This window comes from Coccomyxa subellipsoidea, assembly GCF_000258705.1.
Source record: "Coccomyxa subellipsoidea C-169, whole genome shotgun sequence".
NCBI lineage: Eukaryota > Viridiplantae > Chlorophyta > Trebouxiophyceae > Coccomyxaceae > Coccomyxa > Coccomyxa subellipsoidea.
Window position 1 is genome coordinate 496219 of NW_005178040.1, and position 22351 is coordinate 518569.

Here is a 22351-nt window from a genome sequence, read left to right on the forward strand (position 1 = left end):
ATGCAACGGTGGATTTAGGATTTAGGGTCGATGAAGGGTCGAAATAACTATATAACACAAAGTGGATAAAGTCTGATGCCAGCGGCATTTTGCCAGTGGTCATTCTCCATGTGCATTTCCTTCATCACTTCTTGCATGCAAGTGTGTCAACCCATCACAATTGCTCGCACTGCAAAACCAAAATACATGATGAGAGGTGATTGGCCCAATGCATGCTTTCCATTTGACAGCACGCTACATCAAATGTTTTCATGTCAACGTTTGCTCTTTGCACCACTGCAGCTATTTACAAAGTTAGTCACGTGAGAGGGAAAGACATATGAGCAGTGTGCCATGAGCATTGAGGTGAGCATGACATCACCTTGCGAGTGATGACGCCGATGACTTGCGGCTTCGGGGTGCCGACAAAGAGATGATGTAACCCCATCGTCCTGAACAGGCGGTAGGCACGGGCTAGGCTGGCGTTCCCTTGCACCACAAAGGGCGTCCGCTGCATGTAGGGCCGCAGGTCCAGCCACATCGCCAGCTCAGCATTAGTCAGCCCCTGTAATATTCCCTCCTGCTCCTCTGTCCGCACCTTGAGCGGCAGCTGCTCTAGTTGGCCCAGCAGATCCAGCCGCTCTTCCTGGGACACCAGAAAATCAAGATTAGATGTGGGGGGTGACAGCCTTTCAATTCTGCCGACCCAAGCGATCATTTTCAAGGCATGATGTGCCTGTGATCTTATTGGACGGATTTGGTGGACTAATCAGTATACAGGGCGCAGTACTCTGGTCAGCCTGCAGCGAGTGGTCTCGTGCAGACAGGAGGGAGCAGTCTGGCCTACAATGGCCTATGTCAATGATAGCTGCTTCACATAGCAAAGCCTGTAAAATTTCTCAACACTAAAGACGAGGGCCGTGCTGGAAGGGACCACGGTGAATGCTACAATTTATTTTTATATGGAATATTCTGGTTTGATGCAGAGTATGTTATTATTATTATTATTATTATTATTATTATTATTATTATTATTATTATTATTATTATTATTATTATTATTATTATTATTATTATTATTATTATTATTATTATTATTATTATTATTATTACACGCTTTCCATACCAAAAGGCAAGGTACGTCCTGCAGACAAGCTGCAGAGAATGTATTCAGCTGGCAATTACCTGGGAGGCGGGGATGCTGTTTTTGGAGGGCTGTGGGGGTATGCGCGGGTCGTGGTGGCACATGCCGATGCGGTGCTTGAGCATGCGCAGCAGCTGCGTCCGCATTATCACCCCGTGCAGCGCAAACGCCGTGTCTGCATACACATGTAGCAATTACTCATTTCAAGAGTAAGCGCTGCATTTACGTAGTCCCACCGCTTCAACAGTCCGCATTTACCTAGTCCCATCTGGGGCCCTGCCTGCAGTGCATCTTTGGAAGCCAGATCCTTCCAACCATATGACGGTCTTAAGAAACTCCCATCCGCATGCAGCTCTTCAGACTTGCATAAAATCATGAGATAATATTCTGACACTGTATACCCCATGCCCTCATTGCAGTGATCAGAATTCCTGAAATTTGTTTGGAGATGGTTAGTGTGGGGCGACTAGATTTATTTGCAGCTGTCACTTTGTGTTTTGGAAAAATGAAAATTTAGCTTGAGGAGCAAAACCTGACTGGTAGGCGGCTTTGGTGTCGGGGGTGACAGGGAACGCAGCGTGGCGGCAGGACCGCATGGTTTCTGCCAGCTGGCGGATTAGTACAATGGGCGGCAACGCGACTAAAGCCGTAGTCGCCAACTCCGACACGGTCAGCTTGTCGTTGACCATTCGCTGACGTGGCTCCTGCCCACTCTCCATCTGCGCAGCAGTCGCAGTACAGCTACATTTAAGACAATTATTATTATTATTGTTATTGTTATTATTATTACACGCCTATCCAAGCCAGATTAGGCTTAGGTGCGTCGCAGCAGCGTTTCTATGACAGCTTTCCAACTCGGCCTATCTTGGCACCTTCTCCACCATGTCAGAGCCAGTCCAAGATATAAAGACAATGCAGCCACTCAAAATGACAAAAGGATTTCCATTGTCTTTTCCTGAGCAGGGACGCACACAACATGGGACAGCAAATCAGGTCAACAGCATCAAGATATGTCTGAGGTGAGCATGCATGTAATTCGCGACCAGAGGCCTGGTTTTTTTAACCTCCAGCCATCCCTTCTCCTTGCAGATTCTTTTAACTTGCTCGGGCTGTCATGTCGAGTGCGCGAGATGTTTTATGAGGCATTGCCCGTGCTGATTGCGGTGCCCTGAGATGCAGCTTTCTTACAATTTGGGCACAGCAGATTGAGGCTGCCTTCTGCAACAGGAAGTCAGAGGTGGGAGGTACGCACCAGGACAGGCGCCCCCCGGATCTTGATGTGCACATCGTAGACCGATGGCGCGAGGCTGTCCCCAACCATCTTGGCAACAAAGACCGCAAACATGAGCGGCACTATCAGCTGCAGCGCCGCTGTTCCCTCCATTGCTAGTACTGTAATGGAGATCGTCATCCGCGTCACTCCCCCTAACATCGCCGCAGCTCCCACCACCTGACAAAGCATTCATTCACTGAATTCAAATTTGCTCTTCAAAGTTGAAACTTTAATGAGGGATTTGAACTTTACAAAGGACCATGCGGGTTGCATCCCCCCAGCACTGCTGCAGCGCCCACCACCTTGGCAAATTCCTAACAGGTGACCAGATTGCAGAAATTATGGTGCATACGCTTGGCTGAAAAGCACAGATTTGTCGCTGACTTTACGGCACACAGCATTCCGTGCGCTGGGGATGTATCTTTTTTGAGCGGAGGCTGACATGTTCCCACTTTTGTCATCTTGCGCAGCACTTAGTGCAGCTATCTTTTTTTTTGCCAAAGTGTACAACCTGACCACTCAATCTGCAGAAACAAAGCTGACTTTCTCGGCAACAGAGGACTCTGCAGGGCTCGCACCGTGTAGGCTGGCAGGGAGATTGGCATGCTGCTGCCAGCATGGCGGACGCAGGCTTGCACCAGCATTCCCACCAGGCGGCCCCACGCCCCACCCACTGCCAGCGAGGGTATGAATATCCCTGCAGCACAGCATGATGCGTCAATATAAATCCAGAGCGGTCAATCAATCGCATTCCTCATTTTGTGGCCTGCTCATCCGAGGGTCACGGTGCACATGCCGAGCAAGCATGCAGCGTACGCATGTCATAATTCCCTGTGTTGTTTGCTTCATGAGCCGAATCAGTTGTCCCCACCAGCTACGAGTGAGAATCTGTGAGAACGACAGCTGCAGTGTGACATGCAGGCCATATGGTCTGCAAGTGCATTTTGCTCTTCAGATATCTGGCTCTTTATCCATTTTTTTATTACTGATATCTATGTTGTGACGGACCTGACGCCGCGCCGATGCCGAAGGTCAGGAGCATCAAGAAGAACACGGTCACGGTCCAGAGGATGAGCGTGGCGGCGCTGATGCGGTAGACTAGTTCATCGGTTGCCTCGGGGACGGTCTCTCCCAGGTGGATGATCATGCGCATGGCTTGAACCAGCGGGGTGAAGAACAGCTGGCCCCGCGGGTTAAACTCGTCCTTGCCGCACCTGCGGTGTAACATAGTGATTACAGTAGTAATTACTTCATGCACATGCAGCACTGCTGACATGTATACTTTGCATCAACTTTGCATTGCTGCAGGTCTGGGATGCAGGCCTATCTAGGCTCCTGTTCAACTGTGGCATATAAGCCCAGTGCACCGCCTGAATCGGTGTTATTTGAACACCAGCAATTCCTGGAAATATCAGAGATATTACATGCGAGCACTCCTGACGGCTCAGCGGCACTTCGAGTCTCCAAGGCTGGGAGCAGTCTGTGATCATTGTGCCTTCAACGTTCAAGCTTGCAAGAAATGGAGGAAAGTGAGCTTTACTGACATTATGCTTGGCCTGCCGATACGTCCTACCAAAATGACAACCAAGGGGCCCCGGCTTAAGCTCAGGAAACGAAAGGAAAACATTGGTCATGCTGCACTGCAAGCCACTGTGAGTGCGTCGCTGGCAAAACGCTAGAATGTTTTGCCGCTGATCCCACAGCCCAAAGATGGTCGTCCCAAAAGTGAGCATGGGCCCAAGATATCAGACTCCCGCACACCAGAGTGCAGGAAATGTTGATTGCTGCAAACAACACCGCCGCCTGAGAATCGTCTATATTCTAACAGTCAAAACTGCCTTTTTGTGATACAGATGCTCTGCTCTGTACTGCTGCCCGATGCATGCGACCGGTGATTGGCAGTCGGTATTTTCCTTGTTTTCAGTAGACAAAGCCAAATCTGGCCCCGGCTGGCGGGGGGCGGTACAAATACTGAGCACCGTGCCCACGGTTGATTGGGACTTGCTTGGATCTGGCGAGTCCAATAAGGGTAGGATTGTGGCAGCCTTCAACTGCAGCTTGTCTGCAGGACGCATCTTGCCTCTTGGCAGGAAAAGCGTATAACAATAACAATAATAAGCCAAATTAAGCGCGCACCAGAGGCGAGGGAAGTGTTTGAGGCCGCGCGCGTCGGTGTCGTCCACCCCCGAGAAGATGTCCTGATCGCTGCCGCCAAGCTCAAAATATTTCAGCTGATTTGGCGGCGGCAGCTTGAGGCAGGGCGAAGTGTAGGTGATCAGGAAAAACACCGTCGCAATCACCCACGCCACCACCACTACCTGCACCGCGAAACAAACCTCTCTTTTTTTCTTTTTTCCTTTCTTTTCACGCGCTGCCATTCATGCAGAGTTTCTGTGCTGGTCTGACTTTTGTCTGTACCTCATTCCCACACTTGCCTGGTGGCCCCTGGGATCTATGTGCTTTTCATGTTATCTGAAGGGCAGCTATATTTGTTTCCATGTGCATGGGATTTTTAATATTTGCGCGCTTTCCCTGCCGAAGGCAAGGCGCTATTTGCAGACCGTCTGCAGGTGAAGGGCAACTACATAACCTATCCTTGACGGACTGGCCAGATTCAAGCAAGACCTAAATCAACCATGGGCAGGGTGCTCAATATACCGCTCCTCCGCCAGCCGGGGCCAAGCCGTGGCATGAATTATCAGTGCAGGGAAAACATATGGAGGAACCTGTCAGTAAACCACCTCCAGCAGGCGCAGTTTAGGTCAATCCACTCATGTTGTCCGAAGGGCGGAACCTGACAGGGAGGTTGTGATATCTTGTGATCCTCAACATCATGATATCCGCAGAACTGCTGCAGTGAAGCAACTCCAGCAGGCAAGCATGTGACGGTCACATGCATCTGTGAGCCTTACTAACAGGATTGTGTGATTACGTTGTAATCTGTGCTGCGTTCACCTCCAGCAGGCGCAGCCAGGGTTTGCGCGGCGGCACGAAGCGAGCGCGCATCTTGGTGGCAGCAATGTTCAGTTTTATGAAGAGTGAGCCAAGCAGGCCGGCCGCGCATCCCATGAGCACAAACACCGGCAGCTCCCACACGTAGTAGTAGTAGCGCTTGCCGTACAGCGCCAAGTTGTCATCATACAACCTGCGGCACAGTAATTCCTCAATAATCAAATATGTTAGGTGCAATGAGCAGCGCAAGCACCTGATGCGCGTGAGAGAATCACTCGGGGGCTTGAGGATCTGCAACATGGATGATGCGCATGAAGTGTATGTGAGCGAATGTATAGATTGACATGCTCTCAAGCCAACCTGCCGTGCACTAAATAGAAGGTGCGCATGTGTTTCCTGGCTTGATTGGGAATGGAGTGGCACAATCTCTGGTACTGCCTGCCTTTGGCATGCAAAATCACAAACGCTAGTTTTGGCGCATGAGTGGGGGGAGCAGCCGTTCTCGGTCCTTCTGAGCAAGGGCGACAATTCGCACCCAAGGTCGCGCCAGATGCCGAACTTCTGGCTGAGGATGCCGGTGAAATTCGCGTGGCACTGCGCGAGGAAGTGCAGTGTGAAGACGCCGGTGCATGTGGCCAGGAAGCCGCGCCAGAACAGGCCCAGGCTCAGGAAAGAGGACCCCTCCTCGATCGCCAGCAGCAGTCCCCCCACCGGCGCCGCGAACGCCGTCGACACGCCTGAACAGGCAACCATGCTGACTCAGCGCTAAGTCAGCATCTCACCGTGTCCGTGAGGTTGCCCCTCCATGTTGTGGGAGTTGAATAAATGAGTTGACATGCCCGAGCAGTTAACCCCGCTGACTCAGCAGCTGCTCATCAGACTTCCCATGTTTTCATGAGAGCACCTCCTGCAGACTTGTTTTTTCTCATACGTAAAGCATCAAATGGCACCTGAATCTGCCAAAGTAATCATGCGAAATTGCAAGATTGCGCTTTGCAACAAACAAGCAGACTAACCGGTCTGGCACAAGGAGGGTGCCGATATATGGGAGCTTCAGCAGCTGCCTACTGCAAGGACTAAAATTCGTTTCTCTAGACAGGGCGGAAACACAGCTTTGACCATGTGCCCTGAATCAGGAAATGTGCGCGCACCCGCGGCTGTGCCGATGGACACAAAGTCCCGGTGCTCCTGCTGCCTTCTAAAGTAGCCGCCGTATTTGCGCGGAGCGCGGAATTGCAGCCTGCCCTTGGCCAGCTCCGTCAATGTCATCGACCCCATGCCCGCCCAGCCGCCGCCCACTATGCCACCTGTGCGGTCCAGTCAGCCTTAGTAAGTACTTAGTCACTGCCATATCACATCACAAAGGGCCTCTTGCTCAACCGTGGAGGCCACTTATACAGCGGCGTACTTGCTCGTTTGCATCTGCCATTATACACGTGCATCAAACTGCAAGCACAGGACAAACGGTGATTGCTTGAGCTGCATTCCCATGCACTCTCTCTGTGCATAAATGTCCAGGCCCACTGCTCCATAAGGATTTTCTTTCATCTTGATTATATTTTAGCTGATTCTCTGAACAGGCGGGTGTGCATGTGCACAGTACGTGTAGGAGAGGATGACCTGCGTGGATGAAGGGCCCCTCCTTGCCGGCAATGAGGCCGCCGGCCATGGACAGCACCACCCCTATCAACTTGAACACCAGCGTCCGCAACCCCAGCAGCCCTGCATGGCAGCCCACTTGAAGTCACTCAATCTCGAATTTACAACAACAGCTGTACTCCACATTGGATTCTCTTCATCTATCTGATGCGTGCTCTGCTCTTGGAATAGACCTGCTGCAAGGAAGGCCTGCCTTGACATTTGCTACATCATGCATCTGCATCGTGCGCGTTAATGTTTTATCCTTTCACAGCTTTTTGGCCTCGCAGCAGGGTCTGTCATCCTTAGTAATGATGAATCACCCTGAATCAACTAATAAACAAATGCAGAGGGGTTACGCACCCTTGACATGGACGCCGTTGAGGTAGGTTTTGATCTCAGGTATTCCACTCCCCGCGGCCAGGGGGGCGATAAACGAAACGATTGCGCCGGAGACGCCAGAATAGACGATGCAGAATGACAGGAAGGTTACGTAAGGCGCCCAGAAGCCGCCGCGCTCCCGTATTACCCTTTTCACCGCCCCGAATTTCCAACTGTTCAGGGTCTCTAAGCTGACGTCCACGCAGAAGGCGCAGAAGCCCATGGATAGCCCGATGAAGACTGCGTTGCACGCGCAAGGCTCAATTTACACTCCAGCAAAATGTGCCATTGATTTCCATCCAGATTATCATTGGCAGATTGCAGGTCATTCAGAGCCACTCTGGGTGCTTCTGCACGGCCGAATCTCATTCCCTACATTGTGTGAAGTTACTCCAGCTTGTCTGCAGAGCTAGTTGCCTGTTTTAGCAGGAAGAACGTGTGATAACATATCTAGTATTGGAAATGATTTGCTGTGGTGTCAAAGACCCCCTCAGGGAAGAAGAATGTGAATGACAGCACAAAGGAGAATGAAAGTAGGCGCAGCTAAAAAGCAGGGGCGTTTGCAAGACCCACATGCCATGGCCCACCGCCAGCTCTCCTCCACCACATAGTCCAAGTGGTCACGGTTCAAGTTTGTGGCACGCTCCACATCATTGTCCTAAACAGGCATCAGGCACTTCTGTCATGCTGTCAAATCTTTCCTACATCTTTGACTTGTCAGTCAACCAATCAAGGTGTTGCGTGAGCAGCCTGAGGAAATCACCAATCGTGGGGTTCAAGCCCAGACCAAGAGAAACTACAAGCCAACCCAACAAAAAACCAGAAATCACTTGAAGCATCTTCGTTTGTGTCAGGCTTGCAGATCTCCCTGTGCTCAGATGGGCTGAGCAAGGCCGAGGGGCCAGCGCACCACTGTGTCAAAGTCTTGGCTCTCAAAGTTATCCATGCGCCTCAATCGCTCCAATACCTCCTTGCTCTCCTGCAAGACAGCCAGGCGCTCTTTGCTGTTATTAGGTGCCACGCAAATACTGGCATGCATGTACTACTTGTGCCTTGGACCTACAATGCTCCATCAGGCATTAAAGTCGGCTTTTGCAGAGATGAAATGGGCCCATGAAGGTGAATGAAAGGCACCTCCACGGTCCTGGGTGCCCCATGGACCGAAGCAGGAACTTCCTCGCCGTATTCTCTTTGGGCAAGGACGCCCCTCTCCTGGAATACTTTGAGAGTCTCTGACATGCGATGCTTGACATCTTTGTAGGTCGCCGGCATTTTGCGGCCTTGTTCGACTGCAAAGGTTTCCGCATTGCCGTGTTCGTAGGCATCCAGTGCCCCCCTGCAGACACGTGTGCATTCTTGCTTGACGAGTGAAGAGGCTGCAGGCTGACTGGAATATTTGACAGTGATAACGATGACATAAAGAGACTTTCAAACTTTCAACCTTGCATGTATAGTAAGGAAGTGCCTAAGGTTGTGAGGCAAATCCTTCCAAAATTACTGCTTGTCTGAGTCGCACCTCAATGCTCCTTTATTAGGGATCCTTCCTAGCTCGATTCCATCTTTTGTCTCGTCATTGTCTGGATGAAACCTTGTGAAGGACATATCTGCAAAGGTCAAATCGCCGGACCTCTGTCTACCTATTCTTCACACCGCGGATAAATCCGTATCTTCCGGCCGTAATTAATTGATCAGCAGGCGAATAGAACAATATCGTATCCTATTCCAAGAGATCGAAGCCAGGGCAAGCTCTTCATCTATTTCAACTCGGAGCGGTGGGTCGAGCGTTGAAGGCAGGCCGCAATTTCATAAACTGATCACCCTTTTTGGCGCGCGTTTATTTATGGCTTCCAGCTGTAGCTGTAGCTACACATATAATCGAGAGTTGGAGACAGGAGACCATTCGAGCAAGTTTACTGTCAGCCTGGAGGGTCATTCGCGAAAATGTCACTTTCGATCATGAGCTGTGCAGTTCAAATTGACTTTTTCAACATCATTTAGTCCTCATTTCTCTGCGATCTATGATAGAATCATTTAATAATATAGTGTAAAGTGTTGAGGGACATCAATCTCACAAGGCTGACCGACTGCCAAGTGCATGAAAGCACCTGTTTCCTTGCACATCTGTTCTCTGTCGAGGGTCGCATCAACTCAAAAAAGCCCTTTTCGATTTCCTTTGCATCTGACTGCACGAAGAACCTTCTGTCAGAGCCAACCCAGGGCTCAGGGCTCCTCGGAAAACCTCATGCCACCTCCAGGTGTGCTCCCATGCACATCACCGAGAAGCAGTGCAGTGGCTGTGTGTAGTGCTCTGTACTGCTAGTGAAAAAAAAGCGATTAAGTGGAGAAGAAATGCAGGGGAGCTGCCGAAGTACGAGTTCCAGATTGTGGACGAGACACAGGTGCACAGGAGGTACCTGACCCTCTACAACCGCCGCATCAGATTCCCAGCGCTGCACAGCAAACCTGTGAGGCCCCCTGCAGGCTGCCTCAAAGCCCTTGCAAGGCTGCACCTCTCGGTTCAATGCTCCATCATTGCAGACAGACCGGTCAAATATACATGCAGGCAGTACAGATGCTCTCCAAGGCCCAGGCGCTTGTACAAATTAGATCATGTTTTCAATCGGTGCAGGAGGAGGAGCACGAGTATGACATTATCGGACACCCACAGCTTGACTTCAAATTCGTGGTTGTGTTCCCATTCCACCCCTACACGGATGGACGGAAGGGGGGCGAGGTGGGTAGTACTAACCCACACCCTAGTCTTGATGCTGCAGCTCTTGCATCATTCTCATTATCACTAAGGGGATATTAGGGCAAGAATTGTGTGTTTTCTCGTTTTTAGATTTGAAATAGATGTAGTGCAGGATTTAATGTACGGTGTGGATGAGTCACAGGTGCATGCTGATGCATGCAGGTGACGATTTTGAGGGAGCACTGTCAGGGGCTGAATGACATGCTCTTCACACTGCCGACTGGCGGCTACGACCCCAGGAAGCACTCCTCCCACATGGATGCGGCCTGCAGCGAGCTCTCAGAAGAGGTGCGCACCATTTCTTGCAGCGCAAAGTGTGCTGATTAGAAAGGAATGCGGCTGTCAAGTGCTGGTGATCCACCAGCCCAATTGCAGCTCTCCTCAAGCAGGCCTTCCTTCTATATACCTGCTACTTACGTGTCCAAAGTCCTGCAGAGTCTTCCAAAGTCTCATCTGTTCTTGATCAGTCAAGTCCTGCGTGCTTGGTCTCAATCAGTCACGCCCTGCACCCCTCATGATGACAAGGATAGACAAGGCAGCAGCAACACCAGGGCTTCATTGCAGCCTGTCAGCTGTTTCCATACTGCAGGCAATCTTGTGCATAGCAGGCAAATGCGAAATGCACACACTAGCTTGAGATATGTAAAACTGGAAGCAAGGGTGACGTGGCATGTGCATGGTGCAGGCGCACCTGTCGGGTGGGCAGTGGTTGGAGCTGTTGGCGTCAGAGCACCCGGGGATCGCTGAAGTCAAGTGGTGCCGCAATCGCTTCCGCCCCTTCCTCTGCATCGCTCCCCAAGTGAAACCCCTTCTTCCCTCTCTTGCCATGAACTAAATCAATACGTGCCATGCAGCGCTCCTTTTGGGCGGTCCCCTTTGGAAGGCTGCGCATGCCGGGTATCATTACTAATATTTTAAATGCACGCTTTTCCTGCAAAAAGCAGGCCTGTCAGCACAATAGCTCTCAATAGGGATCTGCTCGAGGGCTGTCCAGGGAACAATCAAACTTTCTGAATCTCAGATGGGAAGGCCTTTACATCTCGGCGGCTGTGCAGGCGGATGAGTCACCGGGGAAGAGGGATGCAGAGGAGTTCATAGAGGTGCACAGGGTGAGCGTGGTGCAGCTCAGGGAGATGTTAAGCAGCGCTGACATGTTATTACCCTCAATGACCACCAGCTTCCTGGCCCTGGATCGCCTGCAGCAGATGGGCCACCTGTGACCCTCCTCTGAGGAATCTCCACCTCGCAGTGGACATGATTCTCACTGTGACCACTCAGAACGGTTCTTCCATTAGCCAAAGATGCCTGCAGCAGTGGGGCTCCTGTGATGATCCTGTGGGTCCAGCTGTCTATGGACAGAGATTTTAGCGTGACCATTCACAGTGCACAGAGGCAGGAATTGCCTGCAGCAGTTGTAGAAATGTGATAATTGTGAGGGTGCAGCTGTCTAAGGATAGAGGGGCAGAGGCAGTACTCTGTTGATGCAAACTTTACCTTGGTAGGGATTGTCTGCAGAAGATGAGGCGCCTGTAGCAATCCTATGAGGAGTCCTTAACCTTGTGGAAACACAGTGCCACCATGACGGTGTCTAATGTGAACATACAGAGGTTGTGCACTTAAAGTTTTCTGCAGGAGATGGGGCACCAGTAGCAGTCATTTGAGAGCGGCTCCTTTGGGAGTCTTGGAGATTTCATGTTCAGTACCTCCTGGCTCAACATCAAAATGGGTAGAGTAGAGATAGTGTCCATTCCTACTTTGTGTGGTAGGAGTTGTAGTGCTTTGTAGCTACGAGCACGGACCCTAGATGTTTTTTTGCATATTTTAGTGGGTGGCTTCCTGAGCAATGCATCTCGGGCCTTCGTGCAAAAGAAACAGTCAATCCAGTTTGATCATGGTCTTCAGTGCGCGCGGCACCTGCATGCAGCTGTGGGGAGGATGCCCATGGGCAACAGCACTTGATGCTTCTTCCTAAATGGACATTATGCCAAAGCTGCGCATCAGGGATCCGCATATGGAGGCTGCTCTTGTACGCTGGCAAATCAAAACCGCCAGTCATTGCTTGCGTGACCAAGAGGTTAGGTAGAGGAGGAGATTAGCATGTCACATGCAACAATTCTTTCTTCCTCTTGAGTGGACACGTGTCATTCACCTGAAAATCAAGGGTTGAGGCAAATGTCGCTGGTGCCATAATATTACTTCTTGGCACTTGCGAACTACCTGAGCCGAAAATTGAACTACCTTGTTTTCACGTGTTCCCCGTGATGTCCAATTAAGTGTGTGCTTCTTCGCAAATTTACACAGAAGGACATCGAGTGCTGTCAGCATATTCCGCGTTCCATCAAGGTAAGCATCTCCCTCTCCTCGTGCGAAGTAACGAACAGGATGTGCGGGCAGTAAGCGTGCAGGGTTCGTGCACAGTGCCATCAAGTCCGGCAGACAAACGTCAGATGCTCTTGGACGATAAATTTTCCACTCTATGTTTTCGCTGTCAGGAAAGCTGTTAGGCATAGGTTTGACGTGTCGTCCTAAGCACCTGCTTGTCCATCTTGCAGAAGCACCGACGGGATGCCGATGTACGACAAGCTTATCTTTTGCATTGTCGCCTATGCCGCAATCTAGTATTTCGTCCTATGATGAAGTTTAAGTAATTAGGCCGTATCTTCGATAGAAAGTTACAGCTGACAACGAAGTCAGAACGAGTTTTATTTCACTGACCTAGTAGCGGTGACACGAGTGGCGGTGACATGATGTGTGGAATGTGCAGGTCGCCAAAGCTTCACACCTCAAATCATCTCCATCAAACAACAGTTGAGGTAATGTCTTCCTGGTATCATGATACGCACCCATTTTCATTCAGAGACAGACATTCGAATATGCATGCCCGTCGCCTTTGCTTGTCATTGAGCAGTGAAGACCTGTCAATAGGACTTAGAGAGATTGCTAAATTTTTAGGAGAGATGTCATCTTGATGGTTCGTGTTTTCTCGAACCTTTGCCCACGGAGCTCACCGATGTTGCTGGTGCCGGCAGCATCGCTGTCGCGGTCTTGGACGTCGTGTGATTCTGCAAGTCGCTGTCCTTGTCACGCTTTGCTTCCATGCGAGATTTTTTGAGTGCAACGGTATTCGACGTCGTTCACGATTTGGCAAGTTCGCCTGCATGACGACTAAGGTTCTTCGCCGGCCTGCCAGGCATCCAGAAGCTGAAGGCAGACAGCTTTGCTATCCTCTCTACCCCTTCTTTGTGACCAGAACGTCGATTCTGTCTGCAGGAAATCATGGCACGGTCTCCAGCCGCGCGCATTGCTGCGCTGATGCTTGCACTGGCTCTGCTGGGCTGCGCCCGTGGCCAGGTCGTCATGTCAGGCGGCAAATTTCTCAACCTCTTCAATGGCACTGTCAACCTCACATTTGAGGACGGTGGCACGCTACCCCCTCTGGGCTTCATGGAGCGCTCAGGGCCGGTGTCTGGGGTCGTTGCGAGTCTTGACACCATTCCCGGTGGCGACCCGCTGTTTCTGGGACAGGGAAATGCTGCAGGCATCAGTGGTACCACGTGCTACATCATCTCTGTGGTTGCTCAGACCAATGACATCTTCGTGGTTGCATGCATCGCTGGCAACGGCACACCGAAGAGCAACTTCAAGTTCTATGGGTTTGCCAACCTCTGCATCACAAATCTGTTGAAGGTCTGCAATGGCACCACAACCAGTGCGTCTGCTTTTGGTGCCATCCGCAGCATTGGTGCTGCAGCTGCAAAATGATGCAGCAGTTTGCCTTGACCACAGGCAGAAGGTGACTGAAGACGTATATGACCAGGCACACTCAAGACCAATATAGCACCTGATGTCGACACCAAGATGCACGGCACAGTACCCATATCATCTTGTCAAGATCTTTTGCAATGAGGCAGCAGCTGAGAGTGGTGGTGTGCAAGTGACAGATCTGCAGACTAATCTAGACTACAAGTTTCCCTGTCACAACTGTACTCGCTGCAGAAGGACTGTTTGCTGGTGATTGCTTTATTCTTGGAATGTCATTGTTGCAGTGTGTTCAATTTGTGTGAGATGCCTTCAATAGATTTTGCATGGAAGTTGCATGTGGTGGCTACGAATGTGTGCAGAGTCTCATGCTGTTGATAGAAATATCATAAACATTCCAAGCAGCCATTAGGGCTTGCCTGGCGTCCACATTGTATAGTACAGTGTAGAATGTCCATGACATCATGGCCCGTGGTCAGAGCTTGCATATAGTTACCTTTCATTCTGTGTTTAAATTGCTCTGTGTAGACACAGCTTTTTCCAAAGCTGTTTCTTCGAATGTTCTGTAAGCACACGCGGTCTAATTAGAAACTCTGCAGCTTTCTTGCACATGCATATGCATATGCTATGGTCGTCACACACGGTATACCTTGGAACTATTGCACACATGTGTAGACTCTTGCAAGCTTTCAAATTTTGCATGGCTTCTGAGTCTGTCCACCTCTTTCAAGAAACCTCACATTCATGGCTGCAGATATGGCAGCCTATAGTACAGCTATTCTATGTATATGACATGGCCTTCGGGCTTTGGGTTTGCCGACACTGTAATCATAATAAAGCGAGTTGACAAGGCTGCAAGCCTGTGCATATCGGCCGCAGGACCTAGGACTGGTCGTCGTCAAGCAGATCCATAGATATAGGCATCAGAGAGGCAGGCTTAGGGGTCAGCACGCTGGCTTGCAATACACTGCGCCTGAGATGCCAAGAGTGAAGCCAAAAGTGAGCCTAAATTTACACTCAGAGGCTGGTGCAGACTGAATAAATCAAGCATTATACCTCAATGAAGAGTGTGACTACTGACTGTGCTCCATGGTAACACCTCAACGATGAGTGTGATGAAGTGTGCTCAATGTACAATTTATGCTTGCTACAATTCTAAGCCTCGGGCTGCCATGATATTATTTTGATATACAGCAGGCAGTCCAACTTTGCTCGTCTTAAACCAGCTGCGGCGTCACAACATCCGGCTGATGCGTGTGCCAGCAGCAGCACCAACAAAATGTTCACTTTTTCTGAGCTCTGAAGCTTTTGAGATCAAGGCTCAGAGAGTTAGAGAGAGATGCTAATGCATGCATGCGGCATGCCAGCCTGGCCGCCAGCGTGTCGCAAAGCAGCTCCAAATTACGCGCTCCACAGCTTCTGCGGCGGAGGAATCACAAATTTGCGGGTGCCACATCTCGACTAAGGCCAGAGCTCACGAGGTGTGTCGTATAATCGCAACGAGATCTGCAGCTCGCACCGGCTTCTGCTTCTTTCTTCTGGTGAGCAGCCCAAGCCTCCCAGAACAGTTTGAGATGCAGAGGGAGAGATATAATGGTTCGGTTCTGAGCTGACACATGTGATTTCTTGTTCAATTTTAACACTATATCAGTTTTTGGCTAGAATTTGGGCTGGATCATTTCGCCAAGGCAGCACGATCTTTGGAGTCAGGATCTAGTCAAAGTCACGTTCAGACACACGTGCCCTGGCCACAGCACCAGTATTGGCATGCGTCTATACCATATGAGCTCCAATGAAATTTGGCGAGCGTTCACGCAGGTAAATAAATAGTGGTGCAGCTCGTGATGGCAGACGTTCCACTCCCAAGCACCAACACGGTCTGGAAGAGCGTCAAGCCCTTTCTCAATGGTGGACTCAGTGGCATGCTCGCCACCTGCGTCATTCAGCCAATCGACATGGTCAAAGTCCGCATCCAGCTGGGCGCACAGGGCTCCCCGGTAAGCCCTAGCAGTCTGGTCCTTCTGAAGCAGCACTTGCTTTTGAAGTTTTTCATATATTGGACAGCCAGGATTTCAAGGCCTCCTTGCAGTCCCCTACCTCTTGCTTTGTTCGCCTGCCTGCTCTTCCGTGACAATACAACAGCGCTTCTTCTGTGTGGTACAGTCGGATCTCATGCAAAGCATGGCGGTATCTGGAGGCAGACTGCCATGAATGAATGCTACTGGGGGTCCTGCCAACTCAGGAACTTCTTGAGGAAGAAAAGCTACTCAGCAGAGGTCCCCTGAAGCAGGGCTGCATGTTGTTTGACGCTGACCCGAGCTGTGCTGTGAGCAGCTGACGGTGGCGAGCAACATCATTAAGGACGGCGGAGTGGGCGGCCTGTACAAGGGACTGTCCGCGGGGCTGCTCAGGCAAGCAACCTACACCACAGCGCGCCTGGGAATCTTCCAGGGCCTGTCTGACTACCTCAAAAAGGCCAACGAGGGGAAGGTGCGCCCCCAAACAAGTGCCCTATAGTTTCTTCTGCAGCCCACACAGCTGCTGCTGCTGTCTTGCATGTGCCTGCTTGGTTGCTGCCTCGGCCCTGCGTTGCCTAGCAACTGACCTCAGGCTAGTTGGTTCAGATCATGCCATCTGTGCTGGGCAAGCTTATGCTTACTGACATCACACGCTGCTCCTGCCAAGACGGGTGTGCAGTGGTTGCAAACGAGCTGCAGGCAAAGGCTACTCAAATCAGCTTAACTGATATCACACGCTGCTCCTGCCAAGACGGGTATGAGGTGTTTGCAGACTAGCTGCAGGCGAAGGCTTCACATGTCGGATGCATGCACGCAGCCAGCTGAATCCCAGCCAGCACTCTGTTGACACTTGTCTGTTGCTGTGCGTGCAGCCGCTCCCGCTCTGGCAGAAGGCTGCTGCGGGGCTGACGGCTGGTGGGCTGGGTGCGCTGGTGGGCTCACCCGCGGACCTGACCCTCATCCGCATGCAGGCAGATGCCACGCTACCCCTGGCAAGCCGCAGGAACTACAAGGGCGTCGGCGACGCCATGGTGAGGCTCACTTTACTGCTTGCTTTGCTCTCCTCTGATGTCCCTATATCGATGTGTCCTACAGACGTGGTATTTTGCTTAGGATTCCTGCACAGGGTTCTAAAGCTTGGCCCCCTTGGTAGCCAATGCTTCCATCTACACGGGGGTTTGAGCTCAAGCCTAAGTGCAGGGTGATTTGGACTCCAGTTGGATGTCACTCTTGATTCCTGAGATGTTGGAGCGGTAGCCTTGATATGTTTTGGCGTGTACCTGCTGATCCAGACTTGGTTGAGGACTGCAAAGGGCTTGCTGGTAGATGGGCTGCTGTGGCACTGCATGCCTCTGTGGGTGGTAGAGTTCTCTTCTAGTCTATTGGCAAGCGTGAGGAGGATTGCTCACGACGTGTGTGCACAGGTGAGGATTGTGAAGGAGGATGGAGCGGTGGGCCTGTTCAGGGGAGCCGGCCCCACAGTCGTGCGTGCCATGGCCCTCAACATGGGCATGCTTGCCTCAAACGACCAGGTGAGTACCACTCCTGGCACCTTTTCAGGGCTAGAAGATCTGGCGTATATTTTCAAAATTTGTACTGTTATACTCAACCTCCCTTGCCTCCTTAGAGGCGATGTTGAGGTCAGTGCCTGGCAAGGGCCACATGCACAGAGAAGCTGACTTGTCAAGCCAGAACATCAGGACGTGATTAAACCGTGCAGACAGATCTTGTGAAGTCTGCTTCTGGGGCGCCTTGCTTTGACGGCGCCTTGCAGCTGGCCAGTAGACTGGGGCCACAGAGGGGTGCCCTCAGGAGCCCATACATAGCGCTTGATTTAAAAGCTGATGGGGCTTCTGTTCCGCAGCATCGATGTGCTGCTCTGGGCGGGCCGTCACTGGTTTGCACTGCTGATCACATGGGTCTTCGTCCCTTTGTCAATGACCGAAACAATGGGCTGACTGTCTCTTACGTAATCTCCATGCAGGCAAAGGAGATGCTGGAAGCGGCCGGCTTTGAGAAGAACGGCCAGGCGGTGGTTTTGGGCGGCGCCACAATCGCGGGTTTCTTCGCGGCGGCATGCTCGCTGCCGTTTGATTTTGTCAAGACGCGCATTCAGAAGATGGAGCCTCTGCCCGATGGCACCTTCCCCTACAAGAGCCCCATCGACTGCGCCATGAAGACCTTCACCCACGAGGGGCCCCTCAAGTTCTACACTGGCTTCCCCACCTACTGCGTCAGGTGCGGCCCCTTGCTAATTACCTTATCGATTTCCATTTACATGTACGTTTTTGAATGACTCAGGCCCATTAAATGTCATTGTACTTGCAGCACTTCTGGGTAAACAAGTGTTATGATGCCTTGAATTTCCTATACTGTCTGTGCTATCTCCCTAGAAGCACCTGCACTTATTGCCTTGGATCCATCTGCTCTTCTGCTGAAATAGATCTTCTGACCATTGAAGGCAAAAAAGAAGCAGCACGACAAGTCCTCATGTCCGGTGTCCACTGTGTGGTACAGGATTGCTCCCCATGTGGCCATCACGCTTGTGATGCTGGAGGCGATCAAGTCCTACCAGGCCAAGATTGGCTTGTGATCAGGCTTGCTGCAGATTGACGCTGCCACATTCCTGGGCTATCCATATATCTGAGGCAGCCGCGGCGCGGCATTGCCACAGAGGGAGTTGGCCCAGAGTGCGGAGGGCAGTAGCAGCAGCAGCTGTGGCCTTTTCACGCAGATTGGGTTGGGGAGTGCGGTTCGGATGTGAATTTGCAATGTGCAACTGGACATGCCATAAAGTTTTCAGGCACATGTCTGGGCGTCTTTGTGGGCTTTCTCCTGCAAGTAAGAAAAACACTGCACCAAGCAGGGAGCAAATATTCTTCCTCTGCGCTTGCTTGGGTCAATTTGTTCCCAATTCTTTGCAAGGGCAGTGAAGAGTATTAGCATGTCCTAACTGCAATGTGTCTCCTCCGGGAGTCATATTGGGCGCCAGCATGCGCTTTCAAGCAAGTGTGCAGGCACTGAATAAGCTACTAGATTGGTCGAAGAGTCCCCATTTGTTCGGCCAGCGTTGTGAAATGATCAGCTAGGGTGATACAAGCAGCACTGGCATTGCAATTGTTTTAATTTGTGTACTCTGCTGTAGGCGCGGGGCATTAGAAATTTGTCACAGCGCTTTCAAGTGTGATTGTTGGCAATATTCTTTATGATGAGGCTAGCTTAAGGACCTCGGAAGTTCCATTGTAATCGCAAGTGACTTGGTAAACAATCTACTGACCAGCGCCGTCTCCAACATGACATGCTCGTGCAGCACTGATGAAAAGCCACTGAAATGCTTGGCTTGGTTCACCTTCTTTGCATGGCGTGCACCACTGGCAAGCAATGACACAACTCTTCTCAGCAGTGGGGCAGCGTGCCTGCTGAGCTCGAGGTGGCATGTATGTTTATTCCTCGTGAGTTCACGTGCCCCGGGGCCTTCAGCTCAAGCAGTCAGTGCGTGTTGTGCATGTTGCGCATGCATACAGAACACAATATTCCATATGCTTGCTTGCAGTGCCTGTGACACGTGTGGCAGAGTCTTTTCAAGCATGCTGCAGCTGCTCATGCCAGTGATGCTTTCGCTGCATATGTGCGAGCGCTGCTACCATATACAAGCTATGTGGAAGCTTTTGCAGCTCTCTGAAGGAAGGAAGGAAGGAAGATTACATCACTCCAGCCGCCTAGGGCTGATTGGATGAACTGGCAGCATCCAAATAATCAAAACAATCCATCACAAAATGTGCAACACCAACAATGTCCAACTGCCACATGAATTGCTGCATCGTCACAATGGCTGCACCAAACAGCCCAGGATATCTGTCCCGAACAGATTGCAAGGCAGGGCACTCAAACACAAGGTGGCGCTCATCCCCAATAACCTGCTGGGCACAACGCATGCACAAACGCTGGGGCCGGGGAATCCTTGCCCAGCGGCCCGAGACATTGGGCAGACTATGACAACCCATCCTGAACTTCAACAGTATACGCAAGCAACGGGCACTCAAAGGCTGCTGTAAGAGCTGGCAAGGGTGGCGCACACAAGCTGGCCTAGCAAACCATCGGTGATATGTACACAAGGTGGCATTGCTGGACGGGCAGGTCCTAGGGCAAATGTCAATGTCATCCCAAACCTGCAGTGCTTGCGCATCTAGCAGCTGCATCACAGCATCAACTTCCACAGGAACAAGGGTGTCAAACCGAATAACAAACTCATACCCAATCCGGCGCAAGCCCCGCATGAAGGCCCAAGCCCAATTCTTAACATTACGGGTTATGGCATCCCAACAATCATCAAGGGCCACTTGCCTGTGAAAATTATTTGCAGGCAAGGCAGCCAAATTGTTCCAGAACTTGATAATGCGCCGCCACCACACACAATCAAGGGTCTGCTGATTCAACTCCTTAAGCAAGATGGCACCATGCACAGAGGTGGGGACGCCAGCAATGTCTCTCAGAATTTTCAGGTGAGAGGAGGCCAAGGCAGCCCGGCCCCGCCGGCTGTCGCCACCAGGAAGGCTGCGCAGGCCCCACACCTCACAACCGTAGGAGGCAGTCGGCGGCACACATGCATCATATAGGCGCAACAACAGGCCAGCTGACATGCTGCAATGCAACTTCCCATATTGCTGCCTGAGCTGTGCCCACGCACCCCACATGTTCCTGTGAAGCTTGCCAAAGGTGAGATTAATGCCTTGGGCACCGTCAAAAAGGGCACCCAGGTACTCAAACTGCTGAACCCAATGTAAAGGCGCACCACCACAAAGCCATTGAAAAGGTCCTGGCAAACTTGAAGAGAACACCACAATCTTTGTTTTGTCAACACTGATGACCATTCCCGTTTGTTCACAAAACTCAGCAGCTGCATCAATCAAGCGTTGCAAATGAGCAGGTGTGGTGGCGAGCAAAGCAAAGTCATCGGCATAGCCTAGATCTGGTACACAACTGCCAGGACGCAACTGCGGGCCAACCCCAGGGCACCTCTGCAGCAAGTGCCTGTGCAGGCCATCTGCAAACAAGCCAAACAGCGTTGGGCTAAGGGGGCAACCCTGCTTCAATCCTGTCTCAGAGGGCAAACTAGGACCCTTCCTGCTCCCAATCTTAATGGCAACCGTAGAATTGGCATACAAAGACTGAATGGCAGAGAGCAGGCGGCCATCAATGCCCAGGCGACGCAGACTCTCCCAGAGCAACACCCGATTCACTCTGTCATAAGCACCCTTCAGATCAAGAAAGCAACAATACAAGGGCTGCTTAGCATGGTTTTGCCGGTCGATAAAATGCTGCAAGGTGAATAGCTGGTGGGCCGTAGACAGTTTTGGCCTAAAGCCAGCCTGTGTGGCTGCACGCAATCCAGCCCCCTCTGTGTACTTCAGAATACGAGAATTCAATATGCCAGCATACAAGCGCATGATGGGCTCAGTAACGGCAATGGGTCTATAATTGAGCATGTCAAGCTTGCTGCCTTTCTTGTGCACAGGGGTGATCAGGCTACCATTCACAGAGGGTGGCACTTGCCCAGCCACAAATGCAGAGTTCAGCACAGCCACCAAAGCAGGCGCCAGGACATTTTCCGGAGGAGGCATGCCTGGCGCCCGCTCATCTTTTGCATACCGAAACAGCTTAGCTGGTAAACCTTGCACTCCGGTGGCACGACCATTGTGTAAACTTTTGAGCCCAGCAAGCACCTCCCCAAGAGAGATGGGTGCATTGAGAGCATCAACATGGGCAACAGGAGCACTGGGCTGGACAGGGAAAGACAAGTGGGGCAGCTCAGCAATGAGTGGCAACTGCAAGTTTGCAACCCGCTTGAGATAGCCAGCCCACAATTGCACTGGCTTGAGCTGCTCAGGTATATCAGACTGCTGAGACTTGAGCCGCTTCCAGAAGGCTCGGGGGTCACTGTGCAAATCATCAAGCAGGCGGCGCAGTTGCGCGAGCCGGTGAGCGCGCCGTTTGTGGCGGACGGTGTTGTGGTAGGCACGCTCCAGCGCGCGCACTTCGGCTGGATCGCCCCCGCACCGCGCGCGGGCGCGGACGTCCCGTTTAAGCTGGCGGCACTCCGAATCGAAGAAGGGCGCGTCGGCACGCGCCTTGCGCTGATGGCGCCCGGTGCGGGCCGGCATGCTGTTCGCGGCTGCGGCCTCCCGGATCCCCGCCTCCAGGGTCTGAAAGGCTGCATCAAGTTCCCCAGCCACAGCATGGCCTGTGCAGGCGTCAAGACTTGCACTGGCAACATTGCGCAAAGCAGCAGCATACGCATTCCTAGCACTGGGCTGCCATTTCACTCGTGACAATGGCGCCCCAATACATGGTAAGGGAACACTGGCAGCCACATTCACTTGCAACGTCATCTCAATAGGATGATGATCAGAGTCTTTTCTACCAGTGTTCACAACAAGATGAGAAATCAAGGGGAG

At 51.5% G+C, this 22351-nt stretch overlaps 5 protein-coding genes across 5 annotated transcripts; 4 read left to right on the forward strand and 1 right to left on the reverse strand.

Annotated features, from left to right (window-relative positions):
- Positions 1–298: 298 nt before the first annotated feature.
- Positions 299–8313, reverse strand: COCSUDRAFT_12729 (hypothetical protein; the record flags this gene model as incomplete). Its single annotated transcript, XM_005650210.1, has 14 exons — positions 299–677; positions 1226–1298; positions 1656–1836; positions 2376–2573; positions 2975–3093; positions 3405–3610; positions 4533–4714; positions 5352–5541; positions 5884–6085; positions 6500–6655; positions 6969–7070; positions 7350–7607; positions 7941–8025; positions 8278–8313. 14 exons carry the CDS (start codon positions 8311–8313, stop codon positions 299–301), a joined length of 2367 nt encoding a protein of 788 aa, XP_005650267.1.
- A 1296-nt stretch (positions 8314–9609) lies between these two features.
- COCSUDRAFT_46353 (hypothetical protein) lies at positions 9610–12000 on the forward strand (the record flags this gene model as incomplete). Its single annotated transcript, XM_005650211.1, has 6 exons — positions 9610–9622; positions 9723–9832; positions 9997–10101; positions 10282–10407; positions 10805–10918; positions 11175–12000. The coding sequence occupies 6 exons, from the start codon at positions 9610–9612 to the stop codon at positions 11337–11339; spliced, it is 633 nt and encodes a 210-aa protein (XP_005650268.1). The 3' UTR covers positions 11340–12000.
- Positions 12001–13395: 1395 nt separating this feature from the next.
- COCSUDRAFT_60741 (hypothetical protein) lies at positions 13396–13881 on the forward strand (the record flags this gene model as incomplete). The annotated part of the gene is made up of 1 exon (XM_005650212.1): positions 13396–13881. One exon carries the CDS (start codon positions 13396–13398, stop codon positions 13879–13881), a length of 486 nt encoding a protein of 161 aa, XP_005650269.1.
- Positions 13882–15324: 1443 nt separating this feature from the next.
- COCSUDRAFT_64804 (mitochondrial substrate carrier protein) lies at positions 15325–19160 on the forward strand. The gene is made up of 7 exons (XM_005650213.1): positions 15325–15419; positions 15697–15875; positions 16213–16368; positions 16769–16927; positions 17321–17428; positions 17881–18134; positions 18414–19160. The coding sequence occupies exons 2-7, from the start codon at positions 15723–15725 to the stop codon at positions 18487–18489; spliced, it is 906 nt and encodes a 301-aa protein (XP_005650270.1). The 5' UTR covers positions 15325–15419; positions 15697–15722; the 3' UTR covers positions 18490–19160.
- A 2873-nt stretch (positions 19161–22033) lies between these two features.
- On the forward strand, positions 22034–22225 carry COCSUDRAFT_35370 (hypothetical protein; the record flags this gene model as incomplete). The annotated part of the gene is made up of 1 exon (XM_005650214.1): positions 22034–22225. One exon carries the CDS (start codon positions 22034–22036, stop codon positions 22223–22225), a length of 192 nt encoding a protein of 63 aa, XP_005650271.1.
- Between the last annotated feature and the right edge of the window lie 126 nt (positions 22226–22351).